At 41.8% G+C, this 12,335-nt stretch overlaps 1 protein-coding gene across 1 annotated transcript in view; it reads right to left on the reverse strand.

Annotated features, from left to right (window-relative positions):
- Window positions 1-12,335, reverse strand: part of ALKBH1 (alkB homolog 1, histone H2A dioxygenase) — a 29,028-nt gene that overhangs the window by 13,781 nt on the left and 2,912 nt on the right. Inside the window, exons 2-3 of the mRNA XM_036084366.2 lie at window positions 12,165-12,273; window positions 8,098-8,260 (exon numbers count right to left, since the gene is read on the reverse strand). Of these exons, the coding sequence (XP_035940259.1) occupies window positions 8,098-8,260; window positions 12,165-12,273 (272 nt within the window). The remainder of the gene's footprint in view (window positions 1-8,097; window positions 8,261-12,164; window positions 12,274-12,335) is intronic.

Genomic DNA, 12,335 nt, shown 5'->3' on the forward strand with positions numbered 1-12,335 from the left:
GAATGTGATCAGGCAGGGGAGTAGAAAAAAACCATACACTAGAGATTTAGCATTATTTTGATCTGTTAGAAGAAACTATCTCAAAATTTTAAAGAGAGAACAACTTATATATATATGCCAAAAATACGGGTGACTACTATGAAGGGATAGAATATGACTCTAAAAATGAAAAATAAAAATGTTTTTTAAAAAAGGGATTGATAAGATGTTGGTTGAAAAAGGGAAAAAGAAAAATTAAAAAAAAAAAAAGAAAAAAAGACAGTTAAAAAAAAATTAACTTTGAAAGACTAAAGAATCATGGTAAAAAAGCCATGAATTCTATGTGCATGATTCCCCTAGCGCTGGAGTTCTGCCGTTCTCATTGATCGGTAAACTTGGTCTTGGCTGGCTGTTCTCGCTGATCTTCTGGGGGAGGGGCCTGTTGCCGTGGTTCCCAAATGTCTTTGCCGGAGGCGGAATTGCCCCGCCCTTGCCCGGTCCGGGCTAAGTAATCTGCTCGGGTTTGCTCTCCGGAGCTTTTGTTCCCTGCAAGCTTTCCGTACAGCTTTGGAGGCGGAGAGTGAAAATGGCGGCCTCCCAATCTCCTTCCCGGAGGAGCCGAGAACTCGGGCCCCGCTCCTCAGTGAGCCCCCAGAGGAAAACCGTCAGTCACTCCCGTCTCCCCGGTCTCCGGCCGCACTCCGTGCTCACCCGGCCTGTGACCGAGCGTTTCTATCTCTGGTACCCGACCCTGGGTGGAGTCTCCAAACCCAGCAGATCCCTGCGGTGCGCTTCCACACCTCTCCTCCCGGGGGGAAGAAAGGGAGTCTCCCCGGATCTGCCGCTTGTTGGGTCCCTGCTGGAGGAGCAGTGGCCCGACTGTGCCGCAGATCACGGTTTATGACAACCCCGAGCTGAGAGCCCGCGCCTCGGCTCCGTCTCTGCAGCCGGCTTCCCCGCTCCAATACCTGGGAGCTCTGCCGCACTCAGGCACCCCCGGTCTTTCTGTGACCCCGAGGGTCCTGAGACCACACTGTCCCACGAGGGTTCCACCCCCCACTTAGCCACCGGAGTGACGTCCCTCAGCGGAGCAGACTTCTAAAAGTTCCGATTTTGTGCTCCGCTGCTCAATCACTTGTCAGAAGCGGCTGATGGAGGCCCCTCCCCCGCCATCTATCCTCCCGAATATCGCCTCGGATTCACTTCTCCGCACGTCCTACCTTCCAGAAAGTGGTTGCTTTTCTGTTCAGAGAGTTCTTGCTATTCTTTTCTTCGATCTCCTGTTGAGTTTGTAGGTGTTCAGAATGGTTTAATCCCTATCCAGCTGAATTCCTGAGAGGAGACGAAATCCAGGTCTCCTACTCCTCCGCCATCTTGCTCCCTCAATCCAGAACCTGCATTTCTAATAAGCTCCGCAGAGATGGGGATGCTGAATGAGGGACCACACTTTGAAAAACACTATTCTAGCCAAAATTAAAAAACAAAACAAAATACCTTCCATCTTTCTAGATCAATAAAGGATTATTTTATTCTTGATGGAGAACTCATACTATTAAATCAAAATTAGATCGATCTAAACAAATAAAGGTAACAACAATGAGGCTCTAAAAAGAATTCAGGGCGCACCTGGGTGGCTCAGTCAGTTAAGGAGTTGCTCTTGATTTCGGTTCAGGTCATGATCTCAGCGTTGTGAGATCAAGCCCCATGCCAGACTCCACACTAAGGATGGAGCCTGCTTGAGATTCTCTCTCTCCCTCTCCCTCTGCCTCTCCCCTCCACCACCCTCTCTAAAATAATAAATAAATAAATAAAAATAATTCAGAAAGCAATGCTATTTTAGACATTCGATATAGTATCACCAAGCTGCTTTTCCATCAAGAGTCAGTCTAATGTTCCTTAAGAATGGGGCATACACTGGGGCGCCTGGGTGGCTCAGTCGTTAAGAATGGGGCATACACTATTAGAATTAACAGGTTTTAACAATAAAATCATCAAAATCATAGTAATAATCAAGCATGAATAGAATCATCCTATATTACACCTTTTAAAATTTGTTCCTTTTTTAGAAAACCAAAAGAACATCTCTTTTCTACCTTAATTGTATCACTATGAGGAAGGCTTTGGGCTTTGCCTTGTATTATTGAGGGGGACCGGTGTAAGGGTATAAAACCATTAAGCCCAGGCCACCTAACAAAAAGGAAAAAAAAAGCTTAAAGACTTGTGTAGTGAAAGAATAGTTGTGATCATTGAGTGCACCATTTTGAGGATGATTCTATACACACACACGTTTTGTTTACACAAAAAACGTGTTAGACCCATGTAGGTTTAAGATTCCACCCCTCTGTGAACATAATTTCAATTCTTTTCTTTGTATGGAATTTCTGGTAGGAAAGTAACAATAATTATTAAGACTGGCCTTCAAGACGTGAGAGTAGGACTGGCCAACACTAGCTACTTCCTGTCTCAGCACTACTTAGGGACTATTCTGGTCCCTGTGGGCTTTGGGTAACAAAGATTTCAAAAAATTCAGTCTTGAACACTGAATAGTTTAAGGCCAAAACCAAGTTTAATGCACTCCCAGATGATTTTCAAGCAGGAAATACTGACAGATTAATAAGGGGGATGGGCTGTTTTCTTTTTAAACCTGACTTGTCCAAAAGGAGGCCAGGAAGGTTCAGTGCCAATAGAGCTGCCATATCCACTCCAAGAACGCAAGGGATATGTTGGCACCTAACTTTAAATCTTTATCCAATTATCCAAAAGAATGTTTCCAAGCAAGTATGACCCTGATTATTGGTTCTCACTGCAAACAGAAAACACGCTATGCTCCCTGCCCCTGCTGTGGCTCCAAGCACTGGCAGGAGGATGGGTGAGCTGGCCACCTTCTCCCCTGGTGAATGTGCCGACACAGCAACTTGCTCACTTTCTGTCATGGATAAGTGCTTTATGTAAGTGCTGGTATTTCAGCAATCATGTCCTCTAGTGCTGCTTTCAACTGCACCCTAACTGGGTGGAAATGAACTGTCCTGCCTGTCCACTCTTTGTGCAGTGGTAGTTTGAGTGTCATAACTAAGCACTGGAATTTCCTTTTCTTCCTTGCTTCAAGGGACTTTAGTGAATCATTATGAAAGCAAAAGTACTCCGGGCAGAAAACGTCTAAGGTTGTTTATGATAAAAAGCCTTAAAAATCCTATTACAGATACTTGTTTTTTCAATCATTTTTTTAAAGTTTTATTTATTTAAGTGATCTCTACACCCAACGTGGGGCTCAAACTCATGATCCCAAAATCAAGAGTTGCCTACTGACTGAGCCAGCTGCACACCCCGCTTTACTATGGTCTTCATGTGTAACTGATACATCTCCCTCTCTCTGACTTCACTCCTAAGCTCAGTTTCCTATTTCCAAAGGCATACTGGACATCTTTGCCGGGATACTCCACACGCATTTCAAAAACATTAATCCCCAAGCTACACTAAGGATTGTCTCTGCTCCTTCTCGTCCTCCAATCCTATTTCCATTAAAAATCTTACTATATAATGTTACAATGAACATGGAGAGGCAGATATTTTTTTGAGACACTGATTTTTTTCCCCTTTGGATATATACCCAGAAGTGAAATTGCTGTATCCTCTGGTAATCCTTTTTTTTTTTTTTAAATAACAGTGGATTTTTTTTTTTTTTTTTAAGATTTTATTTATTTGACAGAGACAGAGCGCACAAGCAGGGGGAGCGGCAGGCAGAGAGAGAGACAAGCAGACTCCCTGCTGAGCAGGGAGCCCGACGTGGGGCTTGATCTCAGGACCCTGAAATTACGATCTGAGCTGAAGGGAGACGCTTAACCAACTGAGCCACCCAGGTGCCCCTGGTAATCCTATTTTTAACTTTTGGAGGAACCTCCACTGTTTTACATAAATTGCAACAGCCAAGACAAAGAAGCAACCTGAGTGTCCATTGGTGGATGAATGGATAAAGAAAACATGATACACAACATATAAATGAATACTATTCAGCCATAAAAAAGGAAATCCTGTCATTTGTGATAACATGAACCTTAAGGGCATTGTGCTAAGTGAAATGTTAGGGAAAGATAAACACTGTATGATCTTACTTGTATGTGGTATCTAAAAAATCTAAACTTGCAGAAACAGAAAAGATTGAAAGCTGCCAAAGGTGAGGGTAGGTGGGTGTAGATAAATAAGTTCTGAGAATCTAATGTAAAACATGGTGACTATAGTTAACAAAACTGTATTGCGTATTTGCTAAAAGAGTAAATCTTATTCTCATCACGAAAAAAAAAATTTATAACTATGTGAGGTGACTTAACTTCCCAAGATAATCGTTTTGCAATATATAGATACCAAATCGTTATACACCTCGAACTAATGTAATATTAGTATCTAGGAATAGGAGTATCTTTGTTATTCACAGTGGGCCCGATGACCACAGCTAAGTATATGCTAAGGAGATGACTCAGGATGTGAGCCTGTCAGGCTAGAAAGACTAATCATGTGATTAGAGGGATTGAGGCTTTCAGTCAAGTGATACTAGCTAAACCTCAGGGGCTGGGTAAAAATCATGTGACTAATAATTTAATCAATCATGCTTAAGTAGTGAAGCCCTCCAAAAAAAAACCTGAATACTAGGTTTGGGAGAGCTTCCTGGGAAGGTGACACATCCTGATTCCATGGAAGCTCTGCCTTCAGGACCCTCCCAGACATCACCCTACATGTTTCCTCATTGGGATGGTCCTGGTTTGCATCCTTTATAATACAACTGTAATTGTAAGTATGATTACATACTTGAATTTCTTAAATTCTGTGAGTTGTTCTAGTGACTTATGAACCTGAGGGGGTCACGGGAACTCCCCTGAATTTGTAACCAGTTGGTCAGAAGTGTGGGTAGCTTGGGATCTCCCAAACTTGTGGCTGGTGTCCTAAGTCAGGCTGGCCTGGTTGGAGACCATGGAGACCAGGCCCTTGTCGACTCTGAATGCTGAATGACTGCATCAGAACTGAACTGCAGTACTGCAGATGAGAAACTGTAAGAGAAGTGCCAGGATTTCTACACTCAATCAGAAAACAGACTGAAGAGGGGTGCCTGGATGGCTTGGTCAGTTAAACATCTGACTTTGGCTCATGGGGGCCCTGGGATAGAGCCCTGCATCAGGCTCCCTGCCAAGTGGGGAGTCTACTTGTCCCTCTGTCTGCCGCCCCCCACCGCCCAGCTCATGCACGTGCATGCACTCTCTCAAATAAATAAAATCGTAAAAAAAAGAAAACAGACTGAAGAGGCATGAGAACAGACACAAGGAGACACGGTAGGAGGCTAATGCGGTAAATGATGGTGGCTCAGACTAAGGCGGCCGTGATGGAGATGCTGAAAATTGATTTTATTTATTATGATGGTAGCCCTCCTATATTTGCAAAGAGTTGGATTTAAGATTTTTGAATGGCTGTATCGTGGCTGCATTCTACTGCTGGGGTATGTCCCACTTGATTTAGCTGATCTCTTGCTGACAGACACTTAGCTTGTTTCTCATTTTTTCCCATTATGAACAATGCTGCAATGAAGCTGCTTACACCTAACTACTGTCATCTTGTGCAAGAATCTCTAGCTACGCTATTCACTCACAATGAACTCTGAACAAAACAGAACTGAGGTGTCCTACTTTTGTGAACAGACTTATTTTTCCTTCTAAGTTCAAGTATTTCTTCATTTCCTACTGCAAAGTTTCTTCTTCCTTGACCATAGAAACCTAGAAAGTTAAGTGCAAAGGATCTTTAGAGGGCCTCTGGCTCAGCAGTTCTCAGTATGGGTATTATGGTCAATAATCAGAATCTCTAGGGAATCTTCTTCAATGACAGACCCTCTCCCTTTCTGACCTGCTCTGGGAAAGTGGTGAGAGCTGACGTACTGTCCAGGTGACTCCAACCATAATCTAATCACCTGAAATGGCTTATCCAGTCCAATCCCTTCGTTTCCCAGATGAGGAAACCAAAACACATATCACACAGTGACAGGAGAACTAGTGTCCTAATCAATTTTCAATGCCACCACTTTCTTCCAACCCTTGACAACAGAAGGTAGGACCACCACATTTTTTATTTTTACTAATTCGCAAGACAAAAAAACCAAAACAAAAAAACAAAAAAAGCCCCTCACCATTGTTCACAGGATGATTTATTAAAGAGGTTCATCTGAATTATCTTAGAAGATGACAACTGGGACTTCTGCAGTCATTTGTCAGAAGGAAAAAAATCAATTACTTGAAAACACATGGTGGTTTAACCTCAAACTCTAAGCTCTCTAATTTCACTCAACCATGACCTTCCTTTACTTTACTCTCAGTTCTAAAGAAGACATCACTAAGAGCTTATAGAGGGCATTTCCCACTGCTCCTGTCTTTCTCATAACCTGCAGACCAAGAGGGCTTTAAAGGAAAACCAATGAATTTTAGTTTTCCTTTCCCCTTTCAACTAAAGGAAATCTTCTATTTCCCCTGCTGGAATTAGTATGACACAGTTTCTGAAAACAACCATTAGAGATCCTAAGTCCAAATAGAACACACAAAGCCAGCACAGTGGTTTTAATGGACTGTTGTGAAGATTTCTCGCATATTACCTTGTTTAATCCTCACACTGTTAAATAAGGGAAGGACTACTATGAGGCATAGAAAGGTTAAGAAACTTGCTCAAATTTACATACCTAGTAAGTGGCAGACCAGGGATGTGAACCCAGGCGATCGGACTCTAGACCTAGTGCTTTACGTCACTAAAGCCTTTATAGTTTGGCCCTAGCCTACTTCTTCTGCTTCATTTCTTGCCAATTCTATCCATCACTTCCAGGAAGCATCTTCTATAAACTACCTCCAATCTGGCCACCTGAGTGACTATTCCCATAATATCTTATAAACTCTATCTCTGTACCTGCCAAACTATTTAATTATATGTCTCTGCCCTCAACTAACCTACAAATTCCTTGAAAGCAGGAACTGTGTCTTATCTGTCGTTGAATCTCTAACACTCAAGCACGGTATCTGACGCATGGTAGAAACTCAATAGGTATTTGTTGAATAAACACATGAACTCCCACATTCTACACTATTTCACAGAACAACTTACTCTGCCTTGAATATTACCTCTTTGCTCCGTCTGCTTTCTCTACCCCAAACAGCCTTCTTGCTCTTCTGATAGGTAAACTCCTAATCATTTTTGAAGATCCAGTTCAAATGGACAGAGGAGAAAGAGGATAATAGACCCAATTAAAAAATATTTTCTTCTTCTTTGACACTTCTGCCTAGAGGAATTATTTCTCCCTCTGTCCCCCATAGCATTTTTCTGAACACTTACTCTAACACTTTCTAAGCTCTGTTAGAATTATTCCTGTTGACACTGAGTTCCTGCCATAGACTATGCACTCCTGAGTACAAAGACAGTGTCCTATGAATGGTTTATCTCCAGTGCTTAGCATCATGCCCGGTACACAATTAACCCTCAATAAATATTTGTGGAATGATGGGGCACCTGACTTTAAAAAAATTATATATTTGTGAATGAATAAAGGTTGATTCAACATTAAGGTGCAAACATTAGTTCTCATGAGGAATAACTAAAAAACTGCTAGTAGCACTGACTTCATCTAGGAGAGTAGAAATAAAGAGCTTTTAGTGTTAAATTTTTCCAGGATATCACAAGTCTTCAAAGGAACTCATGTTATTTTTTTTAAAGACTTTATTTTTTTAAGTGATCTCCAAACCCAATGTGGGGCTTGAACTCACAACTCCAAAATCAAGAGTTGCATGCTCTACCATCTGAGCCAGCCAGGTGCTCCTGGAACTCACTTTAAGTAGAAAAAGGGCTGAAGCTGAATGAAGATGGACCAGCTGATGATTAATGAGGATGAACTCGAGATTCAAGCTATGATAAGGAAATCTTCAAAATGGATCTCAATTGAATGTAACTGTCAAGCATCTGTACAGATGTTCCCAGGGGAAAGAATATAATTGTGCTGTTTTTGCATGGAAACAAGGAAAAAACAGGTCAGTTACTTTCACTGCATTGCTCTGGAGTAGGTCCCCTAAAGATATGCAGTGAGCCGAGTTGAATACGAACACTTACCTCAGAAACTCTTTGCTCTGTTCCCAGAGGTCCTGAGTCTCTTCTTGGGTCATGTGCTTGTCTAGGTTACACACATTTGGTTTCTGGGAATATAACTTAAGGCATTGCTTCACCCAGTGCCACTGGTAACCTGGGAGGAAGGGGTTTGGGATAAAAATAAATCCTATACAAAAGGACAGGTGGGGAAAAAAGGAGAGGAGGAAATTCTCCATCAGTTATTGAGATAATTTATTTTTGTTGACATCCTTATACCCACTACTTTATTCCCTATCCCCTTTTGCTCATGTTTTGTGGCTTCCACATTTATAAGTAAATGTTCTCATCCCTATTCTCCGATTTTAGAGGAAGGGAAGAAAGAAACAAATTCTCAAGAGAAACAAATATTCCACAACCATCAACTGTTACCCCAAAGCGAACTTTAGAATTGGTAATGTCAAAAGTCACTGCTCAAATCTGCACCAGGTATTTATTGTTTATAAAGGTGGTAGCTGCTTCCTGCAATTACTACCTGTGATAGCTCAGTGTCCCCCCTTGGCCTTCTTTGTTTTCCAGTATCTGGCTAACAATTCTTATATTAAGTTCCCTCAGCTAAAATAACTGGTGTGACTTCTGCCTATGATTGAAATCTGACTGACAGAACAGGGAAGAAAGAGGCTGTGAAGTACATCTGCTCAGTATGGCATGACGCAGATACCTACAGCATGTGTGCTGAAAAGATCTTCTGGGACCTGGAAAGTAATCTAATGTCATTCTTCTCCTGTGGCGAAGACGAATAACAATTTAGCTGGAATTCTATGCAGGGTAAGGATCCATTTAACAAACACACACTATGTACTTTCTTAAGAATTAGAGATGGGGGCGCCTGGGTGGCTCAGTCGGTTAAGCGGCTGCCTTCGGCTCAGGTCATGATCCCAGGGTCCTGGGATCGAGCCCCACGTTGGGCTCCCTGCTCAGTGGAGAGTCTGCTTCTCCCTCTCTCTCTGCCTACTTGTGCTCTCTCTCTATCTCTCTGTCAAATAAATAAATAAAATCTTAAAAAAAAAAAAAAGAATTAGAGATGAAAAACTGTCCTTAGTGAAGCCCCTGGAGACGGGACAGCAGAGACTGTTCGCAGACAATGCCTTGTGGAAGCCTGGCTATGAAAGGAAACAAAGGTTGAAGAGCAGTCATGGAAGAATAAAGAATTTAAGGGGAGAGTTTATGATTTTTAGGGTTGGGAAAGGCCGAAGCATGCTTACAGATAATGCGAAAGAACCAGCAGAGAGGAACTGGTTGAAACAGAAGAGAGGAAAGGAGCAGAGCAAGGTCTTGAAAGCTGGAAGGGGTGAAAGAATGTGGGATCGAAAAGGTGAAGGGCCTGGCTTTTAACAGAAGGTGTTCCTCTAAAATTGGAGGACAGGAGTAAGAACATTTTTTTCTGAGTGTGGAGGCCACTTCTGCATTTCATGCACCAGCAAAATTCTCCAAGTAATTTATTTATTTATTTTTTAAAGATTTTATTTATTTATTTGACAGAGAGACATAGCGAGAGAGGGAACACAAGCAGGGGGAGTGGGAGAGGGAGAAGCAGGCTTCCTGCTGAGCAGGGAGCCCGATGTGGGGCTCGATCCCAGGACCCTGGGATCATGACCTGAGCCGAAGGCAGACGCTTAACGACTGAGCCACCCAGGCGCCCCTCTCCAAGTAATTTAAAAGTGTGACAGAACTGTCAATATTTTGAGAGGAAAAAAAAAAGATATGAAAAAACCCCCCAACTTACCCACTTATCAGCATTATTTCACAAAATAAAGATTATAACATTCCCTAAAATATCAGATTAAAGGAAGAATACTGCTGACCCAGTGACAGGAAAATGAATACCTTTTTAGGCAGTCCACTCTAGACAACTGTTGCCTTTCTTTTATTGAATTTGCCTCCTTTTAATTTTCATGCATTGATCTTAGGTTTGAACACACAGAGCAACCCCCAAATTAGTTTCTCATTCTTCAAAAATACCTCTAGCTTTCTGGCTAACATTTATTAATCATTTACTATGTGCCATGCAAGGGGTGTAGCTCAGTGGTAGAGCGCATGCTTAGCATTTACTATGTGCCAGGCATGGGCTTAAGTACTTTACAATGTACTCACGTTTAATCTTCACAATAACCTTACAAAGTGAGCACCTTTTTATACACATTTTACTTATCAGGAAACTGAGGCCAAGAAAGATTAAGAAACTTGCCCAAGGTCATATAGTGGATGGTACAGCCATGACTTGAACCCAGGTAGCCTCATGTCAGAACCTAGGCCTTAACCACTAGTATATAATGCTCCCATCCCTTTGTGTGTATGACAACTTTTCAAATGTTGGATGCTGTCAGGTTCCCTCTCAGCTTCACTCTTCTTTCAGACCCATGACTTCCTGCTCATTCTTTTAAGGACAGGTCGTGGTTACTCAAGTTCCTTCACAACAAGCAGAATCCAGAAGTAAACACAATCCTTCTGATCAAGTCTGAATAAGAGATGGTCATTTCCCATGTTCTGGACATTACACTTCTATTAAATACAGCTTCAAATGTCAGGGAAGACAGAATGAAGTCTCTAAGGACATAATGAGGTACCAACTCACAAAATGTGGCCTAAGTGTGAAATCCTAGAAAACCTCAAAATCAATACACCTATTTGGACAATAGATAAACCAAAGTGGGATTGATAACTCTGTGGTCTTAACAATTTGTTAAGAAAAGAGGGCATGGAAACAGAGAAATAGGGCCTTGAAAACAGGAGGTAGGCCTGAAAGGTCAAGGGCAGCCTTCAAGAACAAAAAGTACATAAAAGACTACTGGTGATGCACGCTCCTCATTCACCCAAACTCACGGGAAGCCACGCTTTCATACATAAAAGCCATCATTTGACTACTCTTTCACGAAGAACTGAAGTGCACGAGGCCTTTTAGGGAAGTATTGAAACTGTTATACCATCCTACGTTATTAACAAATATATCAGTGGTCATAATGTATTAAGAGCTGTAACACAGACCTGGCCCATGGCATAATGAAAATTAGTATTTTTTAGGGATTTTTTCTTGCTTTTAATCTGTATTTGAAATCACAAAATACAATGTTAACCTTATGTCCTCTCCAAGAAAAAGGATGACAGATAAAGGATTATTTGACCAAATAAGGCATTTCTGTATTTTCTTTTTTATTTAATTAATTTAATTATTTGAGAGAATGAGAGCATGAGAGGGGGGAGGGTCAGAGGGAGAAGCAGGCTCCCCACTGAGCAGGGAGCCTAATACGGGTCTCGATCCCAGGACCTGAGCCGAAGGCAGCTGCTTAACCGACCGAGCCACCCAGGCATCCCTCTATTTTCTAAATAGTTCATAATATTTAATCTACAATGGCCCCATGATCCTAAAAGAAAAAAAGATTAAGGGCGCTTGGCTGGCTCAGTCAGTAGTATGCGACGCTCATCTTGGGGTGTGAGTTGGAGCCCCAAATTGGGGGTAGCGTTTACTCAAAAAAAGATTAAAAACATTACCCATTTTTCATTATGTTCTTAATTTCTAGATCTGTAAGGTGAGCTACCCAATATTATTTAAGTTCAAAATGCTAAATTATTTAGTCTATTAGGACTTTTGATCTCATTAACTAATTTTCTTTTCAAAAGCTCAGCCTTAATAATAGCAACAATTTTTAATTTGTTTTTCTTTTTTTTGCCACACGAGAACATAGAGACATTGTGATTAGAGCGACCATTATGAATTGTTCCATCATTCAAAGCGGTTCTTCTGCCAGAGCAGGTGTCTGGAGTCGTGGCAGGGAGCCCAGAGTCAAGGTGATCATTTTTGATTTGTACCTGGTGTGTCATTTTCTGCACTTAAGGCAGGCACAACTGACTCCTGTTCTAACCTTTGGGAATGCTAAATAAATGGAAATCTTAGATGAGGCAGATTTAAAAGGAGTTTGGGAGTGAAATATTTCTGTGTTTAGTTTCCCCTTTGTCTATTTACCTGCTTACAACTCCTCTCCTGAAATTAGATAAATGATTATATGATTTTGTCTTCTGAGGTCAGCCGCACTCACCAGGATAGCCTTGGAGTCCATAGGCTTGCCACTTGCTGACTGGCTGAAGTCCTGCTCTATGTGCATCGTGGTCACTGACGGAAGATACACTCAGCTGAGATCTAACCACCTGGCAGGAAGGAAAGAGAAGTTGGAGTGCTAAAGCTATTTTGCAGGTCAGATCTGAGAATC

The sequence above is a fragment of the Halichoerus grypus genome, chromosome 8 (assembly GCF_964656455.1).
Source record: "Halichoerus grypus chromosome 8, mHalGry1.hap1.1, whole genome shotgun sequence".
NCBI classification, from domain to species: domain Eukaryota; kingdom Metazoa; phylum Chordata; class Mammalia; order Carnivora; family Phocidae; genus Halichoerus; species Halichoerus grypus.